Source organism: Anomaloglossus baeobatrachus, chromosome 1, assembly GCF_048569485.1.
Source record: "Anomaloglossus baeobatrachus isolate aAnoBae1 chromosome 1, aAnoBae1.hap1, whole genome shotgun sequence".
Taxonomy (NCBI): Eukaryota; Metazoa; Chordata; class Amphibia; order Anura; family Aromobatidae; genus Anomaloglossus; species Anomaloglossus baeobatrachus.
The window spans coordinates 258,134,010-258,145,952 of NC_134353.1; the positions used below are offsets into that span (position 1 = coordinate 258,134,010).

At 41.2% G+C, this 11,943-nt stretch overlaps 1 protein-coding gene across 1 annotated transcript; it reads left to right on the forward strand.

Annotated features, from left to right (window-relative positions):
* Positions 1 to 2,685: 2,685 nt before the first annotated feature.
* On the forward strand, positions 2,686 to 8,239 carry LOC142296286 (uncharacterized). The gene is made up of 4 exons (XM_075339739.1): positions 2,686 to 2,874; positions 3,555 to 3,705; positions 3,836 to 3,987; positions 8,085 to 8,239. Exons 1-4 carry the CDS (start codon positions 2,688 to 2,690, stop codon positions 8,237 to 8,239), a joined length of 645 nt encoding a protein of 214 aa, XP_075195854.1. The 5' UTR covers positions 2,686 to 2,687.
* Positions 8,240 to 11,943: the final 3,704 nt, after the last annotated feature.

Genomic DNA, 11,943 nt, shown 5'->3' on the forward strand with positions numbered 1-11,943 from the left:
TGTGCAGGTGACAGAGTGGAGCAGATTGGTCCCATGCAGCGTCCGGTCACCTGTGCTGCTGGTGGGAGTATATGATCACACTGCCGATACCGCCCGCTCTCCTGACAGCTGAGCACAGCGGGCGGGTGGACAGTGTGATCACATACTTGCGTGACAGTGGGGATTTCAGTGGAGAAACCCCCCCCCCTGTACTCCACACTGGAGCCTGTACCTCCCACAGCTGACGGATGGTAAGCGCGCGCTCTGCCTTCACCGCTCCACACTAAAGCTCTCCGGATCCTCCCCTCGATGCTGAGCTGTGACGTGCGGTAGTCACCGCCTACAGCCCAGTCAATCAGTGTGAGTGGCGCCGTACCCGTCCAGTTTGAGAGCCCAGAAATGCCGGGACGTCAGAGGATGCTGGCGGCCACAGCTCCAGGGGGTCATGTGACAGGCACTGAGCGTGCAGGATAGCGCCGCTCAGTGCCAGAACTGGAAATACAAGCCAATGGAGAAGATGCATACAATGGTAAGTGACACTCATTGGGAAAATAAAAAAAATGGGTGAACCACCCCTTTAATGTGGGAGCCAATTTTTACATCAATGATCATGCCAATTCTGATCAGTGTCAATTTCTGAGCTTATAACTCTGGAACACTTCAACGGATCCCGGTGATTCTGAGACTGTTTTTTCTCGACATATTGTACTTCATGTTATGATAAATTTAGGATGGCATTTTTTGCATTTATGTGTAAAAAAAATTGAAAACTTGTCTAAAATTTTGAAAATTTAGAAATTTTGGATTTTTATATTGTGAAAACAAAGAGTTATGTCACATAAAATAGTGAATAAAAATGTCCTACATCAGCACAATTTTTTAACTATTTTTTTTTTTTGTTAGGAAAATACAGTAGAAGAATTCAAAGTTTATCAGCAATTTCTCATTTTTCCAACAAAATTTACAAAACCATTATTCTAGGTACCACATCACATTTGAAGTGACTTTAGGCAGCATAGGTGTCAGAAAATACCCAAAAGTGACACTATTCTGAAAATGGTACACTTCAAAGTGCTCAAAACCACATCCAAGAAGTTTAGTAACCCTTTATGTGCTTCACAGGAATGAATGCAAAGTTGAATGAAAAAATAAATATTTCATTTTACCTAAAAATTTTATTTTAGCCCCAATTTATTCCCTTTTACAAGAAACAGCACAAGAAAATGGACCCCAATATTTGTTACCCAGTTTCTTCTGAGTGCGCCGATACCCCACATGTGGTCGGAAACCTTTGTTTGAACAAACGGCTGGGCTCGGAACAGAAGAAGCAATATTTGAATTTTGGAATACATATTTGTCTGAAATAGATTGTGAGCACCATGTTATATTTGCAAGGCCCCTAAGGTACCAAAACACCAGAAACCCAACACAAAAGACTGCATTTTGCAAACTAGACACATCAAGGATTTTATCTATGAGTGTAGTGAGCATTTTGCACCCACAGGTACTTCACAGAATTTGATAAAATGAGGTTGTCATATTGAAAATTTTCATTTTTTTCACAAAAATGTTCCTTTATCACCAAATTTCTCACTTTTTCAAAAGGTAACACCAAAAAGTGAATCCCAGAATTTATTATCCACTTTCTTATGAGAGTGCTGATACCTAACATGTGGTCAGAAAGTTCTGTTTGGACAAATGGGAGCGCTTGGAAAGAAAGGAGCAATATTTGAATTTTGGAAAGCAAATTTGTCTGAAATAGATTGCGGGCACCATGTTGCATTTGCCGGGCCCCTAAGGTACCTAAACAGCAGAAACCCCTCACAAGTGACCCCATTTAGGAAACTAGACTCCTCAAGGATTTTATCCAGGGGTATAATGAGTATTTTGAACTCACAGGTACTTCACAGAATTTGATAAGATTAGGTCATTATATTGAAAATGTTAATATTTTTCCCAAAAATGTTGCTTTATCACAACATTTCTCACTTTTTCAAAACGTATCACCAAAAAGTGGACCCCCCAATTTGTTACAACTTTCTTATGAGCGCAGCGACACCCCACATGTAGTCAAAAAGTTCTGTTTAGACAAACGGGAGAGCTCGGAACGGAAGGAGCAATATTGGAATTTTGGAAAGCAAGTTTAACTGAAATAGATTGCGGGCACCATGCCGCATTTGCAGGGCCCCTGAGGTACCAAAACATCACAAACTCCCCTTAAGTGACCCCAAGGAATTTATTTAAGGCTAGCGCCACACATCCGTGCCTCCGGTACGTGTTTGGCATTTTTTACACGTACCGGAGACACGTGCTTATGTTGACACAGTCATTTGGATCTAAATAGCCTCACGTCAGTGTTTTGGCACGGAGCGTGTGTCCGTTCCGTGGCTACGTTTGACCGTGCCGAAAAAGCGCTGACATGTCCGTTTTCCACCGGCATAACGTCCTCACGGATCCATTACATCCTATGGGTCCGTGTTTACACGTACGTGACACGGATGGCCTCCGTATGCTATCCGTGTGGTCCATGTCCGTGTTTAAAATTAGAAGATTGTTACAATTTCAAATACTTTCAGGTGGCGTAGCTAACATATTTTTTTTGCACAAAACTTACTTTGCATTTGCAGAAGGAGTGAGCAAGCAAGCAGTTGTGTTTCTGTGTAGTGAAAGACCTATTTTGAGCCCAATTTCTGCTTCCAAATATAATAATGGCTCCACGGGTGGACACGGAGAAACTGATATCAGCTGTCGAGACTCACCCACCATTATGGGATACACGTGTTGATGGTTACCATGACAGACTGACAGTTGACCGGCATTGGCTTCAAGTTGCTGAGGAAGTGTACCCCAATAATGCATGGGATAGATGTTCGCCTTCAAAGCGTGCTAAATATGGTAAGATTTTTTTTTTTTATTTTTTTTTTTTAAATATAATTTATTTTTTAATAATTTAAAACTGTGAATTTTTTGTTATTGTAATGTTGTTTTTAATTAGAATTAACATTATGAAGAATTGTTATATGTATTAATCTATTTATTGAGCTAATGTTAAATGTACCAAAAGGTTACCTAACATTTCCAAAGTTCATTAATTCAAATTAAACTTTAATTTTGAATATGATTAATAATTCTTCATGAAGTTGATTAATTAACAGATCAAACTGTGATGTGATTTTCAATTCCATGTTTTCTGAGTCTAATTTTTGTTTAACAATTACTAATCATGTTTTTTTTTTTTTTTCATACTAACATTTCAATATCATGACCTAAAATAATAAAATAATATTTCTCATTTTTTTACCATAAATTATATTGTTAATAACAAAACATACCTTTTAAATATCTCTATCACAATTACTTCAAATTGTTTTGTAAGAGAAATATTATTTTTTTATGTGTGAATGTATCAAAATTTTTTTAAGTGAACGATATATAAAAGAATTAATTTTCCTCTAATGTATTTGTCCACCTTTATTTTTTAAAATTGTATATTAGATTTAGCAAACATTATTATCATTAATGTGTGCAGAATTATGCAGAATGTTGAAACAGACATATTATGTTATATTCAACAGTTGACTTGGTCAAAAGACGTTGGCGGTCAGCACGTGATCAGTACAGAAGGGAGTACAACCCTATACCAACCTCATCCAGCCAAGGCCGCAAACGCAGATATGTTTATTATGAACAAATAAGCTTCCTAGCACCAATCTTAGAAGTAACACAGTAAGTTTATTTTTTTAAACTTTTTAGTTTGTTCCTTGAGAAATTTTTTCATACTAACACCTTTTTTTACAGAAGTTATTTTTTAAAATATAAATGTTAAGATTGTAATATGTTATCTAATTGATTCTAGAACGGAGGATAATCTCGACGAGTCTGATGACCAACCAACAGCTGGCCCCTCTGCTACAGCCACCTCAGCATCAGAACAAGAACCTGGCAGAGAAGACAGTGAAAATCCAGAGATTCAACAAGATGCAGCAGCAGCAACTGAATCACATGATGGTGGGACTGACAGTGCACAAACCAACACCCAAGGCTCATCAACACAACAAACAACAACACCAGCAACACAATCAACACAAACAAATGTACTTCCACGTTTTGCACCACAACCTCTCCGTGCAAGAAGAATTCGCCGACCTGAGGAAATGAGATCCTTACCGGAAATAATTGACACACGCATTATTCACATCATGAACACTTTAATTCCCGAAACCGATGCCGAGCGTTTTTGTCGGTCTTTATCTACTAGCTTAACCAAAATTGCATCCGATAGGCAGGAACGTGTACGTGCTGCTATGCTTACCCTACTTTCAGCTAGTCAGGCAGAACAGGAACCAGTGCGAGTTTATGAGGCCATAGAAAATTGGCGTACCATTATGCAACAACATACAGTCCCAAACACAACAGACATTCAAAATACCATTTCAACACAAACAACAATGGCAACAGTAAATGTCACTAATCCATTATTACAACAATCAGGTCAACCTTCTATTGCTTCAAGTACGTTATTCCCAACACCAATTAGACAAGGGTATGTTGCTACCAATACTGGTGCCTTAAGCACTGTACAAAGTGCTACCTCACAGCAACCCATAAACTATATGAATTTACAACCCACTCCAAGTACTAGTTACTTTACTCAACCCACAAATATTGGTGGTTTACCTAACATGTTTCCTGGTTCAACATACCCACAATCATTCATGATGCCTCATTATCCAATCTCAACTATGTTACCTACACCACACTTACAAACAACAGTCAACTATCCTCAAGGTCAACAACATACACACACACAATACCCACTTACCCATGTAGACCCACAGGTGTTCTCTACAGCAGGCAATGTGTTGGCCCAAAGCAGCATGCAACAGACTGTTCCACACACTACTGTAGTTAGTAATAGTAATGTTGTTCAGCAAACAACTGCTTCAAGTTCTGTTAATACTATTTCTGAGGCCACACAAAACAACATACTCAGCAACACTCAGGTTACTTCCCTAGAAGATCTTGTAGACTTATGATACACATTTTTGGTAATCTCTACATTCAACAAACAAAGATGATGATTGTGACCCCAAAAAAAAAAGGGATTGCCAAAAATGTTTACAATCTGAGTCTTCAATTAAAAAAAAAAAAATGTGATTATATTTTGGGCCGGATGACATATATGTTTTAGCACATGGATAAGTTTATTGTTTTAAGAACACATTTGTAACCCACAAAATTGATGGCTAGATGAGGTCATCTATTCACAAAACCAAGTTTCAAAAGATTATGTCTATGTAAATGTCCAACATGAGACCAACATAATTGTTTGACAATTTTCAAACCTTGCAAGCAATGCCAAAATTTTTGCAAGTGTACTATTTGAAGTTAAGTATCTTAAAAATTTGTAAAGAAAAACAAAAAAAAGGTTAACTTGGTAAACGTTTATACAAGATGATCAAGATTTTAATTTTTTATTGTTAAAAAAAAAAAACATCATTACTTTATGGAATAATAGGCATATTCGTAATAAAAAAATATGTTTTCAAATTAAAGATTCTGTTTCTTTTTTAAATTTAGATAAAATATTGCATTTTTTTAATAGGCGATTAACATTATTAATTTTGTAAGTATTATCAAACAAATAATCAGGATACTAACACAAAAATGTACAAACACATACATACAACATTCAGAAATCCATGTTGGTAACAGAAATGTAAGTTTGTGATTAACGCATTTTCACTTTAAGACAAGTAAGCTTTTAGCTCTTAGATTGTTTAAACTAATTAAACATTTTCATCTAAGTGATAATAATACATTAAAAAAAAAAAAAAACCCATAACAATGTTAACAAACATCAATATTATCATTAGCATCAAAACAATTGAAGTAATCAGTAAATAAATTTCGAATTTGTAAGCCAGATGTCACGGAATTATGAGACATAGGTTCACCTGTTGGATTAACAACATGGTTTATCTGAGATTCATCATCAACATAAGTTCCTCCATCATGTATCCGACAGAAATTGTGAAGCACTATGGTAGCCTTGATGACCGATTTGACAGAGTTTGGCTGCAACTGAATAGTTGTGTGATAAATGCGCCATTTGTTAGCTAAAATACCAAATGCACACTCCACATAACGTCTTGCTTTAGTTAGCCGATTATTAAAGTACTGTTTCCTGTCATCAATTGATCTCCTTGGATATGGTCGCATAACATGTTTTGATAATGCAAATCCTGCATCTGCCACCATCACATATGGTGCCAACGGTCCAGATGTACCAGGTAGGGCAACTGGGGGTGGGATCAATAATGAATTTTCTTGCAGGCGTTGGGCTAATCTTGAAGAACGGAAAATACGGGCATCTGAGGCACTACCATAGGCCCCAATGTCAGCATAAATAAAACAGTATTCTGTGTCAACCAATGCCAAAATTACAACCGAAAAAAACTTATGAAAATTGAAATAACGTGAACCAGAGTTTGGTGGTTTTTTAACTCTGAAATGCTTGCCATCCAAAGCTCCTATGCAGTTAGGAAAGTCCACAGAGTCCTTGAAGCCCTTAGAGATTTTCAACCAATCTTCTCTGTTTGGCTGAGGCATCATTTGGTCTTTTAAATGTTGCCATATCATGTCGCATGTGTGACGTACTATAACGGCAATGGTTGATCTCCCCAACAAAAAATCAAAATGTAAAGCACTAAAAGATTGACCAGTCGCCAAGAATCTATGAACACAAGACAAACAATGAATTTCAGTTAGCATTATGTTTTTTTCTAGAAAACCAAACCAAAATAAACACAAACATTGTTTAAAAACTGAGATTAGATAAACAAATATAAATTACACATTTCAATGTGAAACAGAACACATTTTCAAAAACATTAAATTAAACAATATACCTCAGAGTCACCATAAATCTCTCCTCAGGGGAAATGGAAAGCCGCATCCAAGTGTCCTGATGTTGCAAATGAGGTCGTAAAATATTTAGTAAGTAATCAAAACTATCAACTGACAAACGGCAGTATGAAAAAAACTTATCTGGGAAATTCCTTAACTCAAAAAATAAAGTATGGAAATGACCATGCATAGGCCGCATCATGATTAGTGGATGCACCCACAATCTGTTTCTTCTTACATTATCATATTGCAACATATGCCGTCTAACGCCAAAACGACGAGATATAATCCAACATAAAAACACTAAGGCCTCCGTGGATAATGGCATTGGGAAAAATTTGTCACAACACATAGGTCCTCCAAGGCAGAATACAAGCAGGAAACACTTTATAGGTAACTTATATTTATGTCCTAATCACATACACCTATGTGTCATTTAATTCCAACTGATCACCATTATCTCAATGTGTGAAACATGTTAAACACGCACAAAAAAACGGACTGCACACGGAACACACACTGACGTATCTCACGCACAGGAATACGCACACACGTACACACGTATGACACACGATATGCATACGGACACTACACGGAGGGGAAAAACGGACTGAAAATACGGAACACGGACACAAAATACGGACTACAGCACACGTACGTTTTTTACACGTGAGTGTGGCAGAAGCCTAAGGGTGTGTTAAGCATTTTGAATCCATAGCTGCTTCACAGAACTTTTTAAAATGTGGATATGAAAATGACGGCTCCACTTATTTCCACTAAAATGTTATTTTAGCTCAAGGTTTGTAATTCTGACGATAGCTAATAGGATTGACTAGACCCTATAATTTGTAATGCAATTTCTCCTAAACGCAGTAATACCCCATACATGGTCAAAAACTAAAGTTAGGGCACATGTCAGGGCTTGGCAAGTGAACAGTCCTATTTGATCTTTGGAATGAAAATTTGGACAATATTTTGCATTTGCAGAGCCCTTGAGGTGCCAAAAGTGTAGAAAAACGAACATGTGACCACATTTGGCAAACTAAACTTTTTAATGAACTTACCTATTGGTGTGGAAATCGTTGGATTTTTTGTCAAAATTTTACTTTTAACCTAAAATTTTTAATTCACACAAAGGGTAAAAAAAAGAAAATGGACAGGAAAATTTGTTATGCAATTTTTACTGAATGTGGTAGTACCCCATATATGGTACTACTATTTGAGTACACAGTTGGAATCAGATGGGAAGGAGCGCTACTTGGTATTTATAGTGCAGATTCTGTTTGAAGAGATTGTGGCCTCCATTAGCCAAGCCCCTGATATGCCAGATCATCAGAAACCCTACAAGTAACCATATTGGAAATATCACTTTGTAAGGAATTTCAATGTAGAACTTATGTGCCACACCTGAGGCTTCAGGCGCCACAGAGTATTGCACTCAAATTTGGGTGTAATGCTAAACTCGGATCCTGAAGAGGTCAGACCCGGTTTTATCACATTGCACACTCAAATACACACCAGGTTGCCCTGTTCCCACTGGGGATTTGGCTATTGTAGGGTAACAAAGGGGTCGCTGACAGAGTGGCATTTATAGGATGCCCTCAACATGGGCCTCAGTCCCACTTAGGACCTGGGTGGGGGGAGGTGCAGTCAGCAGGGGGAGTCAGGAGCCAACGCAACAGTTAGAAAGTTCTCCAGCAGGAGAGGAAGAGAGCGGTCGCATCTACAGGTGCTCCGGTGGTAAGGAGTAGAAGTTCACACGATTGTCGTCGGGAGAGTGAACCTGCTCCGCACGGAAGGGTGGCAGGACCCTAGGGAAGATCATACTTCAAGTTGGTTTTCCAAAATCTGCCTGGACGGGGAAAGTTTCAAGCTTTCCTGACCACAGAGCACCCGATAGCACAGTGCCAGAGAGGATCTCACATCAAGCCGGACCCCATATTGGAACCGCAGCACCTGCATATAGGAACAAGAGTACATCTCGTGAAAACTCAGGTCCCTATGTAGCTTCAAGCCATGGGATCCACAGACAAGTGTTACAAGGAGGAAACCCACTGAACACCCATACCAGACTGATCTCTAATGGGTTCAGGTTCGACGGAGCCCATCATAGCAAGTGACTGGTATTACCCAGGTGAGCGACACAGCACTAAAAGCGAGTAAACAATCTGGAACTGCAGCCATAGACTCTGACTCTTTATTACCAGTACTGCAACTTCGCGCCGCCATTACTACTCCCCTTATCATCCTCCCCGGGGCCGGTTCCACTTGTGGGGACCGATACCATCCTTAGCTGCTACCACCATCTGCCCCAAAGGACAGCGACAGCAGCGGTGGCCCATTCCCTGGCCGCATACCACAGGTGGCGTCATGACATTCACCTCACTATTACCCCCATCATCCTTCCACAGCAATCTTTTGTACACCTCGGGGCAAAGATGCCGGGCTAGGCTGACCGTGACAACGACAGTCAACGGCCCGGTGACGAGTAGGTTAATCACCTGCCCTGTGGGGCGTTACACTTACACCTCTCAAATAATTTATCTATGGCTGCAGTAGCAATTTTGCAGTATCCATGCCACACACTTTTTCTGGAGAATTACAAATATGTCAGTTTAGTGCCCAAATATTGTTCCTCTATATAGTGTAATATTGTGCTCAGTTTGTGCTTCTGGGGACACGCACCCAATAAATTGTTAAGTGCGCTCTCCCCACTACAATAATGCCACACACGTGTCCGCTTATGGCACAGGGGTTCTCAGAAGGAGGGGAGCATTTAGATTTGGGAGCTCAGACATGAATGGATTTTATTTTAGGGTTAGGAGCCCTATCGCTTTTCCAGAGTCTTTGTTCTACCAGTAATGTGGGAACCCCGATATTTCCAGTGATAGATGATGGACTTGAGTGGAGGATGTTTTTTTGTAGGATAAATTAGAGGAATTTTATTGGTAACATTTTGAGGTACAGAATATTTTTTGATCGCTTTCAGTATAAGGCTGGAATCACTTTCTTGTGTTCTGCACTCAGCACTTACGTTGGGGTTTTTGTATAAATCCCCCAAAAATGTGATCCATACGGCACCCCCGACGAAACCACTCACTCTAATGAGACAGATGGAAACAATTTGGAGTCTGTTTTGCTAGTAGTCATCTTTTTTAGACATTCACTGAGCTGTGGTCATCCAGACTTCTGCACTAAAAAAATGTCTGAAATGATGAGACATTGCTGGACCGAAACAAAGAACAAATGGAGTCCAAAGTGTGTCCAACTGCCTCATCAGTGTGAGTGGCTCCAACGAGGGCTTTGTCTGAGTCACATTTTTTTGGATTTACACGGAAACCCCATCATAAGTGCTCAGTGGAGAGCGCATGATACATATCAGCCAAGCCTTATTCCAATTTTTGGAGGAAGAATGAAGAAATAGTGTACCGCCCCGGGGCTCAGCCGGCTGCTGAGCCGCTCGAATCCGTGCTTGTTGGTGGGTGGCTCGAGCTCTTCACGGACCCAGGGGTCACGTCACTCTGAAAGGGGGTTGGCGCTACACGTAGGGACTTTGGTGGGGAGGTCCACGGCCGGAGCTGCCGTTGTTTGTAGGGGATTTAAGTTCAAGACGCCACCCACGGGTTGTGGTGAATGGATGGACACCACCACTGCCGTTGACTAGGCTCCCGGGGACGGAGTTATGCAGCTTGGTGTTGACCCCCTCCATGGGTAGGGGGATGGTGGTCCCGGGGGCCCGAGGGAGGTGCTGAGGCAAGAGGATGGATGCGTGCTGGGGTGTCGGTGCGGTGCGGCGCGGTGCGAGGCCCGAAGGCATTGGTGTACTCACTATGAGAAAACACGCTGGAGTCTCTGGTAAACCAAACAAGATGGTGAACGGTGCCCACAGCCGGCTGCAGTTTTCCCCTAACAGGTTGGCAATTTCTGCCTTTCTCCTGCACCTTGCTTGTGTAGAATCACGACTCCTATGCCTGAGCAACGGTAGTCCGCTCCCCGTCTTGTTATGTGTCGGGAGAGCCCTGTTTGCCCGCAGACGCTGGCCCCTTGTGTCTCTATGCCTTGGCGGTGGCTTTACCCTAATGGTTGGGCGGTTGTCTTCAGTCGGGTCTTGTGTGGGAAAGGTCCTAAATTCCAGTCCTCAATCAGTTGATTTGACTTAGCCTAGTTGTTTCTGGGCCTCGTACTGGGTCTGAGTACCCCTCCTGGTGCTTCGGTTTCCAATCGGTTCCCCGGTTCGGTACCGGCGGGCCACCGCCCGTCCCCGGTCCCTACGGTTCCACTGGCTGTAATCCCAGCTCCTGCAGGCGGCCACCACCGTCTGCCTCCTTGCCAGAGGTGACTGGGCTCCAACCCAGTCACCTGGTGTAGACTTTTTGGCAGGCCTGAGCACAGGTCTGCCCTTGAACTTGACTCAAACTCATCTACTGTCTTTCCCGCCTCCGGGACTGTGAACTCCTCGGTGGGCGGAGCCAACTGCCTGGCTCCGCCCCCTGGTGTGAACATCAAACCCGGAGGGTGGTGACAAGGATTTTTGTAGTTTGGCTGCTGTCACCTTGCTAAGGGGGAGGGAGGTGTGTGTATGCATGGGACATGCACATTTTTTTAACTTAACTTTTTAAAAAATGTTATTCACTTAGTCTCACTGTGGTACATGATTTTTTTTCACTTTCATCACTGGTCTCATGTGCTGCTCTACTCATTTGAAATGTGGTGCTGGAGAAGGATGTTATCAATAGCATGGTTGGCAAAAAGAAAAAAACAAATCAATTTTGGAACAAATCAAGCCAGACATGTCACTTGAAGCAAGGATTACCAAGCTGCGACTTTGGTACTTTGGACACACCATATGAAGAGAGCAATCACTGGAGACGGATATCATGGTCGGAAGAACAGAATCAACAAGGCGAAGAGGAAGACCAGCAGCCCGATGGCTTGATACTATCAAGATAATGGTGAAGAAGACCCTGGTGGACCTATCTAGGCTTGCACAAGATCGATCTTCCTATAGAGAGTTCGTCTATCGTGGCGCCATGGCTCATGATTGAGTTGAAGGTC